Here is a 14955-nt window from a genome sequence, read left to right on the forward strand (position 1 = left end):
AAATTGTTATACGAATATGATAGATTCCATTATAAGCGTAACTGTAAAATCGTTTTAAGTATCTTCAAAATTAATGTTTATGTCCTATAAAACATTTCTGCAAATCGCATTAGGTATCTTCAAAAATTCACATCTTAATATAAGCGTAGCGGTAAAACCGTGTTAAGCATCTTCGGAAATTTACTTTCATTTCTAACAAAATATTTCGGCAAGCCGCATAAGTATTTTCTATACTTAAGAAATCGTTATATGAATATGTTATATTTGAATATAAGCGCGACTATAAAATTGTGTTAAGTATCTTCGAAAATTCACCTTCATGTCTGGCAAATTATTTCGGCAAATCGCATTAAGTATCTCCGAAAATCCACATCTTATTATAAGCGTAACTTTAAAATCGTATTAAGCATCTCTAAAAAATTCACGTTCATTTCCAACAAAAAATTTCGGCAAACAACACTAAGTATTTTCGAAAATACACATCTCACAATATATGTGTAACTGTAAAATCGTGTTAAGTATCAACGAAAATCCAATAAAATTTTTTGGCAAATCGCATTAAGTATCTTCAAGAATTCACGTTCATTTCCAACAACAAATCCTTGCAAATCCATTAAGTATCTCCGAGAATTCACGTTCATTTCCAACAAAAAATTCGCCATCTGAATGAATGATTATTTGGTTTCACATGTAGCATTTCTTACTTGTTTATAATATAGTATATGTCACAATAATTATACTCTTAATTCTTAAAACATCTCCAAAATATTCTAATTGTAATGGTAGCTTAAACACATTTTTCAAATCACACCTTTCTTGTTACATAGCTCAACATCATATATTTTACTATATGTAAGAAATGTCACATATCAATTTCGTCGTGTCATAGCATCATATAAGATTCAAAATATATTATAAGGAGATAAATGTGAATTTTGGAAAAAATGATATTTTTTTCAATTTTAGGAAATTAAAACGTATAATCACGATAACAAATAATAGAGTCGAATACAAGTATGCTCATTTATCTAGCTCTATACAATGTGTAGGCGATGCCAAAAGCTATAGGTCTCATATCATTTTTGGTCACGCCGTTTACAATTGGGAAACAACTCTATATATAAGCAATACAAAGAACACTAATCATGATAATACTAGAAAATGGAGTATATTCTAAGAAAACAAATTCTAGACAAGTTAGAAAATATATTAGATCTAAAATACATCACCCTCTATACTTCAATAGTCTCCAACTTGGAGATTGAGAACTCTCAAGGAACCACATCTTCTTGATATGCACCAAGCAACAACCACTTAGCATCACCTATGACCTAACCTTCTAGTTGTCCGCTTGCTCCGACATCGACAGGTCACTAACCGCTATGCTTTCACTGCTCGGCCGCATGACCAAGGTACATTTGGCTTGCGCTCAATACCATGCCTCTCTTGCGCCTTGCCCCTGTGTCCCCCGGTCGTCTTGCTCGTCCCCGCCCAATGCGCCTATTCACCCTCAGCCACACCCGGCGATGCCTACATCCTACGTGTGGTGTCAACAACCACGACCATTGGTTGGTGTCTTATGGGACCCATCGTCTATACTTCGTGACTTCTCCTACTCGCATCAAAGGCTCTATATTAGTTGTTGGAAAATAAACATAGATAATAACGTAGAATATACTCCTTCCGTCCCCAAAGAGTATGAACTTTGTGTTTGGCATGAGTTTTAATGCATTATTGGTAAAGTAAGAGAGAGATAGATAGAGAAAGTTTTTTGGCCATGTTTGGTTGGCGGGAAAGTAAAGTTAGCAAGGAAAATGATTCCTGGGAAAATGAATCCTGGGAATATGATTTCTAATAACTTTACTTTCTCGTGTTTGGAAAATATCAAGATTTGAAAGTATATATTTAATTTAAACACTAAACTAAAAATATACTTATCATTTTTTATTTATAAAAAATAATAATACATATTATTTAATAAATTATTAATTACAAATGATAATAATTATATTATTTTATTTATTATTACGATGGATAGTTTAAATATGGATTATACATCATAATATATAATAATATAATAATAAATAAGATTATTATTATCATTATATTTACTTAATTTTTAATTGAATAAATTTTATAATTTAAAATTTCACTACAATTTTATTGTTAATTACTAATTTATAAATTAATAATATTATATTATTATATAATTATAATTATATTTAATTATTTAATAAATTATTATTATTATGATAATAAAAAAATAAATATTAATAATATAGTTATAATTATGATAATTTGAATTATAGTTATTTATTATTCTGAAATTAAGTATGATTTATACTTTTTAATTATTTTTAAAACATTGTAATAAATAATAACAATAATAATAATAATGATGATAATAATAATAATAATAATAATAATAATAATAATAATAATAATCTAATAATAATAATAATAATAATAATAATAATAATAATAATAATAATAATAATAATAATAATAATAATAATAAACTGTACTATATTGCATTATATATGTAAGAATACTAAAACTAGAAAAAAGAATACCTAAGAAAAGTTAGGATTCAGAATCCTGGAAAGTTGTACTAACTTTCCTTGTTTCAGGATTTTGATTACTTTCCCAGTTTGATTAAAAACAGAAACAAACACAGAAATTTAAAATTTAAGGAATCAGATTACTTTCCCAGACAGAATCCTGGCAACCAAACATGGTCTTTAAGTAGAGATGAAAGAATAGAGAGGTGTGACGTAAAAATGAAATAGATACAGCGACTGAAAATGATAAAAAAAATACTGTAATTAATAAAAAAAAATGGCCGCAAGATCGGCGGTGAGCGCCGCAATGAGTGTCGATCGACCGATGATCGCATCCGGGCGCGGACGGGAGCACGTCGGTGGGAGAATGCCGTTGATTGGTGGCCTGGCTACAATAGGCGCCGATCGATGCATTTATTGTGGGTGTTGTGACTGAATTAAACTGTAAATATAATTAAGTATTCAGTTTATTTTATAATTTTACGAAAGAATTTGGTGTAATTTCCAAGTCAATGGATTGAATGATGGAATTTCGGGATTTTGAATTTTCTATTATGTTAGTATTAGTATTAATTTAATTATTTTCCAAGTATTCCATGCGTATCGACATTGAATAAATGGAAAATTGCCATTTAAATAGAAAAAATTGTTGATTTCTAATCAATCCCATAACTTATAAAAGTAACTAATCAAATCATAGTAATTTTATACTCACGCCACCCATAGTCAAGGAAGAAGTGGATCTACATTGGATCTCACCTGAATCGAGAAATTCGTGGGACTCTCCATTCTCCATAATATCTAATAAAGAAAATGAAATTGATACGTCAACCAACGTTAATAGCTCACTAATTTTTTATGAGTCAAGACACATAATCAAATACAATTAAGTAGATATTACTATAATGGAAGTTTGGTGGTAACTTCTAATTACGCTCATACACAAAATGTTTTAATATGTAATTTAAATTGATCTACGTACACTATAAAACTAGCTCATGGAATCTTTGAGGAAATTAATCTATAGAGATAATCCGGTTTTAGGAAATAAGAAATTGTTGAAATTAATTAAGTATACTTGATCAGGAAACAGAATCAGAGTCCACTTCATGGTCAAAATATATCTTCCAACTGTGACATGAATTTAGAGAAAATAACAGCTAAATTATGATGTAATATTACACGGATATATAGCTTTTACCTATAATATAGACTCTATCGAGGAACCCGGTTTGGCTTCAATTGAGCGATTTCAGCAATCCACCTTGTTAATAGAGACGTTTCTTTTTAGCACGAAGTTTAAAAATAGTGTGTTAAGTGGATGATGAATAAAGTAAGAGAGAATAAAGTAAGAGATGGAGTATATTTTTCAATTAACTTGGAACTTTCCAAAATAGTAAAATAACTCTATTAACATAGAACGGATGAAGTATATTTTTCAATTGTCCTAGACAATAAAAATTTTGATGAAATTTGTCATTTAAATCACAATTTTTAGTTAGCTTTTTGGATAAAGGGTTATACTAAAATAACAACCACAATTAAAATGACGATGTACCACCAATGTGAATCCTTAGATTTTGGAGTAAATTAAACCTTAGCCTGTCACGTGGCATGCTTGTTTGTCTATGTATCGCATATTGCTTGATCATATTTGATTTCGGATCGTAGATTGCTTGGAACCATATGCCGAGTAGTTTGCTTATATATTGTAGATTGCTTGCCCATGTATAATATTGCTTGTTTATGTATCCCAAATTGTTTATCTAGGTTGTCATTTTAACTATAGTTTTACAATAGTGCTCTGATTTCGTATCGCAGATTGCTTGGATATGTATTACAGATTGCTTGTCTAGGTTGTCATTTTAACTATGATGTCACTGTAGTGCTTCCATTTAGATAAATTTAATCTTGCTCAATATTATGATAATCGATTTTAGATGATTATTATATAATCGGTGAAAGTCACAACAAATTTTATCAAAATTTTAATTGAATGAGACAACTGAGAAATGTATCAAAATTATGATTTAATTGTCCGCAGGGGCATAGTGCAGTTGGTTCCGGAGGGGCATATTTGTATGATTGGCCAAAGATCAAATTCCACTACTGTCGTGTAGTTGCAACACTTCTCATGCACAAGTGTGAGGCCTTGGGAGGTGGGCTTCTGGCAGGCAGTGGGTTAGGCCCTCCCCCTTAGCAAGTCATTGCGTACCCTGATTTAACACCCCTCGCAATACTGTCGGACCGGGATGTGTGGGACCCTTAGGGTGGGGGTTTCAACTTTTTTTGTATGAAAATTATGATTTAATTAGTTATTTTTATAAGTTATGGAATTGACCAGAAGTCAAACAAAAATGATGATTTAATTCACAATTTTTCCTAAATAAATTTACATATGAAAATAAGTAATCTAACAATCTTTGTCCCACAAAATATATCACATTTCCTTTTTTTAAAAGCTCTTTCTCACACTAATATAAATTTACTATTTTCTCTCTCTACATAACACAAAACAACATCTTCTAAAATCTTGTGTCAATCCCCAAGTATGCCATCTATTATTGGACGGAGGGATTACTGGGTATTTCCTTTCGTCTCAACTAAGTTGAGTCGTATTCCTCTTTAGGATATCCCAACCAAGTTGAGTCATTTCCTTTTTAAATAAAAAATAAAATATCCTATCACTTTTACTTTATTCCACTATCTGTTTTATTCTCTTTATCTTTTCTAATTTATTTTTCTTTCTTATTTTTCAATACAATTTTTTAATCTCCGTCCCAAAAATTTTATCTCAACTTAGTTGAGACGGAGCGATTACTAGAGAATTTAAATTTATTGGTTTATTATATGATGGGTATAAATATGTTTTAGCAGAACGGGTTAGTCATAGTGTAAATTTGAATTCGGGAACGTTCTAGAGAAAGAAAAGGTCAATCAGCTCACGAGATTAGTCAAGAACATCAGCTCCTCCTCCGATTTCATCTTGATCTGTTTTTTTTTTCAGGTGCGGATTCTTGAATTCCGTCTCTTTTACTATATGTTTCTTGTTTTGCCTTGGATCTATAGTTTCTTTGCGAACGGATTGTTATAATTTAGGGTTTTGCGAAAAGACTGAATCTTTGAACTGCCGATTTATGTTTTAAATAGTGTGAAATCGACCTCTTCAATTTTGTGTTTTGACTGGTTTTCCCCCCCAAAAAATCTGGGTTACTAGTAATAATTTGAAGCTTATGTTCTTGTTTGAACAGTTGAGGGCGGAGAGGTGGTCTTACTCTTGGGCTTTTGTGATTTCCCTTGGTTGTCAAAAGGTGAGAAACGTGCTACTATTAGACATCGTATTTTGCTGTTTAGATATATTTTACGATTCTAGAATATTGTTGTGATTCTAAGGTAATTTGATTGGTTGAAATTTGTCAGTTAGGAACAGTAATTTGAATATCAATAGACATGATAAGTTTGTGATAGTTGTGTTGTATATGCTGAATCTTAAACTGATTTAATTGGTTGAATTAATTCACTTAGATTTATGATCAAGAATTTGAACTGCCATAGACATGATAAGTTTGTTGTAGTTGTATATGTTGAATCTTGAACTGATTTGATTGGTTTAATTTTGTCACTTAAGTTACTGGCAGATCTATATTCTGAAGTGGAATCCGATTTCTAGTAGTATTTGTTACTAGCATTACATCTTAATAGTCTGGTGTTAGTGCTGGAGGAACTAACATTATTTCCTTCTCTCTTTGAGATGCACTTCTGGTCGTCGTCATCATACCAAATGCAGCGAGACTTGTGTTTATGGATGCCAAGAAATTTATGCAGCTTGTTGAGGAGAAGAAAAAGAGAGTTTTGGCCAAGAAGGAAGCACCCCTGAAATGGGAACAAAAGCTCGAAGCTGCTGCAAAGGCACGGGCTGATGCTGAAGCCAAGGCGAGGATGGCAAAAGCTGCCAAGCACAAGAGAAGGTCTACATCAGTGTCTGATACCGACAGTGATAGTGATCGTAGTGAGGAGAGAAAGAGGACTAGGAAGTCCCACAAGAAGCGAAGAAGGCACAGCCATTCGGATTCAGACCATGAGAAGAGGAAGAATAGGAAATCCAAGAGGAAGCCAAAGAGACGATCATATGACTCTGATGATGAAAGCAGCGATGAGTACGACTTGGAGGAGGAGAAGAGGAAGGATAGGAAATCGAGGAAGAAGCCAAAGCGATCGGATGATGACAGCAGTGATGGATATAGCAGTGACTTCGGAGAGAAAAGGAGGAGGCATGGCCATAGGAAACGCAGGCATGATTCACACTCAGCTTCAAGTTCTGATTCCGACAGTGACGAGGATGGTCATGCTGTTCGAAGAAAAAGCAGTAGAAAGCATCATAAACATCACCACAGCCATCATCATCATGGACGAGTGCGTGATTCTGATTGGAGTGAGGAGACAGGCAGAAGGGAACAGCGTAATAAGCACAACAAGTCTGATTCTGATAGGCACCGGTGGGGTAGGAGGAGCATGTCTCTGGGGAGATCATCTGATGATGATAACAGAAAAGGCGACCATCATGATCACACTAATGGTCGCCAACGGTCACATGAGCTGATGACACCCAACAAAGATGAAGCCTTGCAGCGTATTGAAGATAAAAATGCCAATATAAATGGCCAAGATTAGATGTTATGGAAAGCCAAAGAAACAACTGGTCATTTGCTCTAGTTATCTTGTAATTTATTGTGCTAGGCTAGCACGAAACTTCCATGGTCATTGATTCTTAGAATGTCTGTATCTTGACTACTTTCAAAATTGTCATCTGCTTTGGAACCTTACATTCGTTTCTTATAAAACTGACTACGATCTTGCTCGAGTGCTCGACTATGTATCTATATGAACCTAAATAATCAAATAGGTATAACTTGTATAGAAAACAAATCGTGAGAAACCAATGTACAGGTTAGAGAAACCGAATTGGTAAATTATTAGTCAATTACTTATGTTATTGGAGTAATAATAGCCAATTGTCAGTTGGATGCGATTTTCTCTTAATTTGGCAACTAGCATTGACAAAATGTGTCGGGATTTAAATTTAATATTCCCAATAGAACAAATGTTTTTTGTTACTACTACACTATTTTTGAGTTTATCAGATCTAAATTCACATATTTACGTTTCTTGAATTGGGAATAACTAATAAGTCTCATTTTACGGTTTTCTAGAAGTCCAATAGTATAACATGCTTCATAAAATATGGTGATGAAACCTTGAGAATGTATCCTACTGAAACAAGGACATGTAACCTAATAATTAACCGCATAAGAGCAAATAATTTGATTTATTTATTTCATTTTTTATTGATTCGTTTATAGGTTAATATACTGTCTCTAGACTTTAAGATAAGTCCAGTTGCTCGGTAGTCTGGTACAATATCAATGGTTGATATCATTTAAATAAACATGTGGGATCAACATTAAAACTGTAGCTAAATTTCAAATAAATATCAGGAGCCAAATAGTGAACTTCAAACACAATCTTCCGATTTTGAACAAATCAATTGAGATTTCATAATGCAGAAAGCTGAATCATTTCTTCGACAACAGAAATGTAAACATGTCAAAGATGCTGAGATATCCAAACACATTGAAACAACATAGCAGTGGGGTGAATCCAATTCTCAGGAAACAACTTGAAGCAAAAATATACAAGTCTGCTGATGTCCCCCCAGCTTATTATGTCACACGACAAGACAATCGGATAGGGGGCTTGGCAGAGAGCCATTGAAACATTTTCCCGCACATATAGAACAAAAACAGAAATGTAATATCCCCAAAAATAGAAAAATCTTTCATGTGGGCATTGCATTGCCAAGAGCTAAATTATTATCGCAATTATCAGCAGCGCAGAGCAAGATGTCATCAAAAGAGAAAGTTTGACCTATATCTAAGCAGCAGACTCCTTGGCAATCTTCTCAGCCTTGGCAATCACCTCCTCGATTCCTCCAACCATGTAAAATGACTGTTCTGAAAGGTCATCATACTTACCATCCAAGACTCCCTGTTACAGAACAATCAAGAGAGACACATCAAATAATGAAATATACGAACCATGTAATTCAAAGGTGCATAAATTAACGAGTCTATCAGCATAATATAAACAGAAGGGAGATAGGAATATACACATCCACTCTGTATCATAGCAACAGCACTTGACAAACAGTACACATAAGAGTTACTGATCTCATGAAAGACAAGAGTGTAACAATATTTACCTGGAAACTGGTGATGCTCTCCTTCAACTCAACATACTTTCCCGGGGCACCCGTGAAAACTTCTGCGACATGGAAAGGCTGGCTCAAAAATCGTTGGATCTTACGAGCACGTGCAACAGTCAATTTGTCATCTTCACTGAGCTCATCCATTCCGAGAATGGCAATAATATCTTGAAGATTCTTGTAGTTCTGCAAAACTTTCTGGACACCACGAGCTGTATTGTAGTGTCCCTCTCCCAATATGTGTGGGGAAAGCATGCGAGATGTTGAATCCAGAGGATCGACAGCAGGATAAATACCAAGCTCAGAAATCTACAAGTACAGACAGAAAAATAATATAAAAAAACGATCGTAAAATTTCTTGAAGCAAGTTATAAACCAAATATACATACCGATCGTGATAACACAGTGGTGGCATCCAAGTGAGCGAAGGTGGTTGCAGGAGCAGGATCTGTCAAATCGTCAGCTGGCACATAAATAGCTTGGACTGATGTAATAGAACCCTTCTTGGTCGTAGTAATACGTTCTTGAAGACCTCCAAGATCAGTAGCCAAAGTAGGCTGATAACCGACAGCAGAAGGAATACGTCCAAGCAAAGCAGACACTTCAGAGTTGGCCTGGAAAAATATTACACAATATGTAACATCAGTAACATGCAAAATACAAATTGGCTAAACAATGAATAGTTATAACAAATTAAGCCTACTTGGGTGAAACGGAAAATGTTATCAATAAACAGAAGCACATCCTGCCCCTCAGCATCACGGAAATGTTCAGCCACAGTCAACCCAGTAAGTCCAACACGAGCACGAGCACCCGGGGGCTCATTCATTTGACCATAGACAAGAGCACATTTGCTCTCAGCCTGAACAAGTAAGATGGCAAAACCTCAGTAAAAAGGTAATACCAAACTGGATAATAGAAAACATCCAGAATAAGCTGCTGAGTTGCTGACCTGCTTCTCATCTAGCTTAATGACACCACTTTCAATCATTTCCCGGTACAAGTCATTACCCTCACGTGTACGTTCTCCCACACCAGCGAAGACAGAGAAACCACCTGACAGACAAACCAGCAACAACAATGAGATATTTGTTGAGTGATGCATCACTAAAATGCAGCAATCCAACAAGAACTAACCATGAGCTTTGGCAACGTTGTTGATCAGCTCCATGATAAGCACCGTCTTTCCAACACCAGCACCACCAAAAAGCCCAATCTTTCCTCCTCTTTGGTAAGGTGCAAGTAGGTCGACAACCTGGAAATTTCAAAATTAGAAAAGTAATGTCTAAGAGAAACCCACTGAGATTGAGAAGAATGAGGTAAATTTGGCCGTTCAAGAGGATCACTGCAATGACCAGTACAAAAGTACCTTGATACCAGTGACAAGAATTTCTTGTTCGGTAGATTGCTCCACAAAGGATGGAGCTTCACGGTGAATGGGTAAGAAGTGCTCAGTCTCTGCATAACAACAGTTCATTGGTAAAGCTACATTTTTTCCAATCACCAACAAGAAATGACTTCTTCCCAAAAGGCAATATTACTTACTAAGGTCACCCTTGTGGTCAATGGGCTCTCCAATGACATTAATGATGCGACCTAGAGTGGCCCTACCAACAGGAACCTACAATCATGCAATATAATTGTTAATTGACAATATACCTACAACAATGACTTGAGCAATTGGCACAGTTGACAACCAAAAGTGTTATTTTACACCTGATTCTAGGTAAACAAGAGCCAGTGGAAATTGCTCAAGTAAAGTAACCCCAATCAAAATCAGGAGACCAACAAATGCCACCCCCATTGGCAGTAAATAAACTTTTACTAGATCATATAATTTCAGTCAAGTGACAAAATGTGTCATCGAGAACAACAAACTCATTGCTTTGATGAAATTATAAAGTTAAGAAAGCTTAAATCTCAGACAAGCCCATGTATGAACAAAAAGACTTAATATGATAAATCAAAGCGTTTTAAAAAGCTCATTTATCATCAATTGACCATGAGAAACGAATAGCTTATCCTCAGATCTAACCATCAAACAAAACACCAGGATAAAACCAATACTACAATACAAATCAATTCAACTCGATTTCAGTATAATCTAAAAAAAAACTCGATTTCAGTATAATCTCTAAGAACAAAACTCTAATTCAAACAATATAACAAAACAGAATCTCAATAACAAAATCAAAATTAAAAAAATGTAAATCCAATACGACGTCAACACATTAAAACTCACAGTAATTGGAGACCCCGTGTTCAGCACGCGCTGGCCTCTAACAAGCCCTTCAGTTCCATCCATAGCAATGCATCTCACCACACTCTCACCCAAGTGAGAAGCCACCTCAAGCACAAGCCTGATCTGGTTATCCAGAACCTCAAGCGCCGTCAGAATCGGGGGCAAACCGTCCTCAAATCTCACATCGACGACGGCACCGATGACCTGGCAGACCTTCCCGATCGCGCCTTTTCCGGTGAACTCGTCAGTGATCTTCCCAGTGTGGCCGTCGTTGGATGGCGCCTTGGAGGGAGGAGCAGCCGGAGCTGCCGATGTGGCGTAGTGGTTGGCGAAGCGATGGAGGAAGTGGCCGGCGGGTGAAGGCCGAGAGCTAGGCCTCGGGGCCGAGGGGATTGGAGATCTAGGGCGGCGAGCGGCGGCGGATCGGAGGAACGAGGCCAGGAGCCTCCGGGAAGCCATGGCGGAGGAGTTGATGATTGAGATTTGGAGAGAATGGAGAAATGGTGGGGAGAAATGGGTGCTAGGGTTTGTGTCAAAGGGGGTTGGTTATAAGTCATCCGAAACGTTGTCTCTTAGAGTGTCCACTATAAGGCGGACACACCCAAGCCCCATTTCAGTTTTTATCCATAGCCTCAGTTTTGTTGTCCATAGCCCAAAAATTTTGTATCCGTCACTATAGTGGACACCTCCAATAGCCCTCAAATTCTATAATCAACTTCATTTTATAATATTTCAAGTAATTATGAACAAATTTATCGGGCTATACGTAATTAGAAGAACACGACTATACGAAGTAAAATTAAAATTAAAATTACACACTAAATTAAAATTAAAATTACCCGCTACATTTAATCTAGTACAAATCACTAACATGTTTACACTGCGCCACCATCTCCCCTACGTGCCCACACTTCTTCAATCAAATCGGCCTGCAGTGTGTTATGTGATGTGGTCCTGCGCATATCAGCGAATCGTTGGATCAAATAACATGATTGTAGTGAAAATTTCACTGTGAACCTTAAAAATGCAACAACATGTAGTAAGACTTGAAACTCAGATGCATGCTCTCTTTCTCAATTCTCAGTCTACAAACAAGTGAGTATTATGAAGTTGAAATCTAGTGTGCTGATGCTTCGTTGAATCAGAGAAACTACAAGTTGGAAACTGATTGTGAACAATGCATAACTTGAAGTATTTGATTTGAACACAATAACACCACAGCTTTGCAACCAATAGTTAGTCTTTGCATAAATGAAACTAATGTCAATCTACATGTACTAATTAACAGTTTTGAAATCTGGGCTTTAATTGGTAACTTTTACAAACTTGCTGTTAATCCATGCTGACAATATAAGCTGTAAAAACATCCTTTAACATGTAACAACTTGTAAGCTTCTCAAAACATAAATTCATTTGACCCTAATTTATGTTAATGTAGGAGTATATTCTTATAATCAACAATCATAAAAATAACCCTAATGCAAGTTGTTAATTTCAATATATAAACACTCTTCTCATTTGATTGGAGTTACTAAGTTCGTTTTATGTCTATTTGTATTTAACTTTAAGAATATTCTGGGAGAAAAATCATACTACTGGTAAACTTATTGAAAGGTGATGATGCATTTACATAAAAATATTTTAATAATAATACGAGTAGTAATTATTAGTGGCACGGCGATCACGATACAATATGTTAAAGTAAAGGAGTTCCACTGCGATAGGACTCTCGAGTCCGAAGAAATGTCAAAATGGTTCACGTATGTGTATGATACATGAATATGATTGAATCAAATCTTCGTCAATTTAGGCCCACTACCTATACCTATCTTTCTCTTCATTTTATTTTGAAATCTGATTACCTATATATATCAAAAAGCTCAAATAATTTCAAGATTTCTTCAAATGGACGTATACTGTATACACATTCTACGATTTTACCAAAAAAAATCTTTATACAAGCACACACACAGCCAGAAACGCCTATTCTTGCAAGCAACAGTTATCGCCCGATGACTTTAACCATCGTCGCGCCACCAAGATAGAGACCCATAAGAGGGCCAGCGAGGAGCATCTGAGTTAGAGGATCGGTCGAGGGTGTGAGCACAGCAGCAGCAACCACTGAGCCTACCACAACGTATCTCCATATCGACAGCATTTGAGCCGAAGAAACCAACCCCAATTGTCCAAGAAGCAGTTGTATAACAGGGACCTGAAAATCATTCCATGAATGGACATGTTATAAAACAGACATTTCAAGAAAAAGTAGACAAACATTGCAAATTGGCATAAAAGAATGAGAAAACCCTGGAAAGACAAGCCAGTGCTGAACATGAGCACAAGCACAAACTCAAAGTACTGATCAATTGACCACAGTGACTCCACCGCCCCCTCGGAGTAGCTAACGAAGAATGTCAGGGCGGCTGGAGTGAGAACGAGGTAGGAGAAGGCGATGCCTGCATAGAAGAGGACAGACGAGTCTAGGACAATCGACCCCAGAAATCTTCTTTCCGCCACTGTTAAACCTGGAAGAACGAAAGCTATGATCTCGTAGAGAATCACAGGGATCCCTATTAGAAGGCCACAGTATCCAGAAACCTGTAAAAGAAGGTGATATTGCTTCGAGTTTTAGTCCAAAATATGCTACTCACTCCTATTCATGAATGGATATTACAGTAAAAACTAATGAATGAGAAAATGATTTCATCATTCTATCACAAACTAACTCATAACACGATGAGCTACACAAATTGAAGAACGTCAGTTGTCTTACTGAAACTAAACTGATCAATTATATGAGGATACAAACAAACCTTAAGAGATGTGAAGAAAAATTCTCCAGGCAAGTTGTAGAAAACGAACGACTTGTGCACTGATCGGAGCTTTGAGAATCAAGATGAGATCCTTTGAAAAAGCAAAACAACCAACAATGGCAGCTCCAACAGCCAAAACTGAGACAATAATTCTCTGCCTCAGCACCTCTAAATGGTCGTATACACTCATTTCTACATCGTCTGGGAGAAGCTCTTTGCTCGCATAAAGAATGTTGTAGATGGAATTTCCCTCATCATCTAACTTATTGTTCAGAAAAGGATTTTCTTCTGCATCATTGCTAGCCTCTGTAATTACAGAGGTTAATCATAGTAGTTCAAATATTTCTCCATCTAGTTTGTGTTTTAGATACTCGAACAAAAAATATGCAATGATGTTAACATCTCTACCAAAACGACAGAAATATTTCAATTAAAAATAGATTCAACGTATAACAGATTGCATAATCATTTCCCATAAAATACCAGATGAAATAGGTTCGACGATCAAACTTCCCAACTGTAAAAAATGGGCCAGAAATTCGAGTTCTAACTTACTGAAATTTTGTTCAAAGAGCTAGGGTTTTCATTCAGCAATCAAATTAACTCCTACAAATTACCAATTCATGTTGTATCTGTGAAAATAAAACTACAAAATTAAGAGTTTCTACGCACCATTGCTGGTTGTACTAATTTCTTGTTGTTTCTGCGTCACATCTTCAACAGCAGAACAAGACAATCTTCCGAATCGCTTGAAAAGCTTCCTACTAGAGAAGCTCCGAGGATTGGGCGGTGTCTGCTTGAGAGTTCTAGAGAGAAAATACGAGTTAGAGCATTTGAAATCGAGCATGTTTCTGCTGAGATGAGGATGGTAGATGAGCGCAGTCGCCATTGTTGGGGGAGGGAGCAGAATCATGGGTGGGCTATTATGCGCGCCTCTATTGGTTAATGCTAAATACCTAAAACGTGTTTATAGGAAGAAATGGCCAAAATTGATCGCTTTCACTTAATCGATTTTCTCTTCTTTCTTTTTTTCTCCGAAAACCTAAATTTCTTGAATACTTTCTAAATGTTACTATT

The 14955-nt window shown here is 35.8% G+C and overlaps 2 protein-coding genes and 1 pseudogene across 4 annotated transcripts; 1 reads left to right on the top strand and 2 right to left on the bottom strand.

Moving 5' to 3' along the window:
* Positions 1 to 5440: 5440 nt before the first annotated feature.
* Positions 5441 to 7422, top strand: LOC121748531 (CAX-interacting protein 4-like). 3 transcript variants are annotated; one of them, XM_042142946.1, is made up of 3 exons: positions 5441 to 5568; positions 5813 to 5872; positions 6313 to 7422. In XM_042142946.1, exon 3 carries the CDS (start codon positions 6363 to 6365, stop codon positions 7230 to 7232), a length of 870 nt encoding a protein of 289 aa, XP_041998880.1. In that variant the 5' UTR covers positions 5441 to 5568; positions 5813 to 5872; positions 6313 to 6362; the 3' UTR covers positions 7233 to 7422. The 3 variants fall into 3 exon arrangements, with proteins under 3 accessions (XP_041998880.1, XP_041998881.1, XP_041998882.1); XM_042142947.1 differs by having other exon boundaries at positions 6349 to 7422; XM_042142948.1 differs by having other exon boundaries at positions 5476 to 5564; positions 5810 to 5872; positions 6349 to 7422.
* Positions 7423 to 8157: 735 nt separating this feature from the next.
* On the bottom strand, positions 8158 to 11592 carry LOC121749523 (ATP synthase subunit beta, mitochondrial-like). The gene is made up of 9 exons (XM_042144095.1): positions 11066 to 11592; positions 10369 to 10444; positions 10193 to 10281; positions 9961 to 10078; positions 9776 to 9879; positions 9527 to 9685; positions 9213 to 9437; positions 8821 to 9132; positions 8158 to 8606 (listed from the first exon to the last, which is right to left on the bottom strand). The coding sequence occupies exons 1-9, from the start codon at positions 11522 to 11524 to the stop codon at positions 8493 to 8495; spliced, it is 1656 nt and encodes a 551-aa protein (XP_042000029.1). The 5' UTR covers positions 11525 to 11592; the 3' UTR covers positions 8158 to 8492.
* A 1342-nt stretch (positions 11593 to 12934) lies between these two features.
* Positions 12935 to 14932, bottom strand: LOC121748201 (annotated as a pseudogene).
* Between the last annotated feature and the right edge of the window lie 23 nt (positions 14933 to 14955).

This window comes from Salvia splendens, chromosome 9 (assembly GCF_004379255.2).
Source record: "Salvia splendens isolate huo1 chromosome 9, SspV2, whole genome shotgun sequence".
In the NCBI taxonomy this organism is placed as follows: Eukaryota; Viridiplantae; Streptophyta; class Magnoliopsida; order Lamiales; family Lamiaceae; genus Salvia; species Salvia splendens.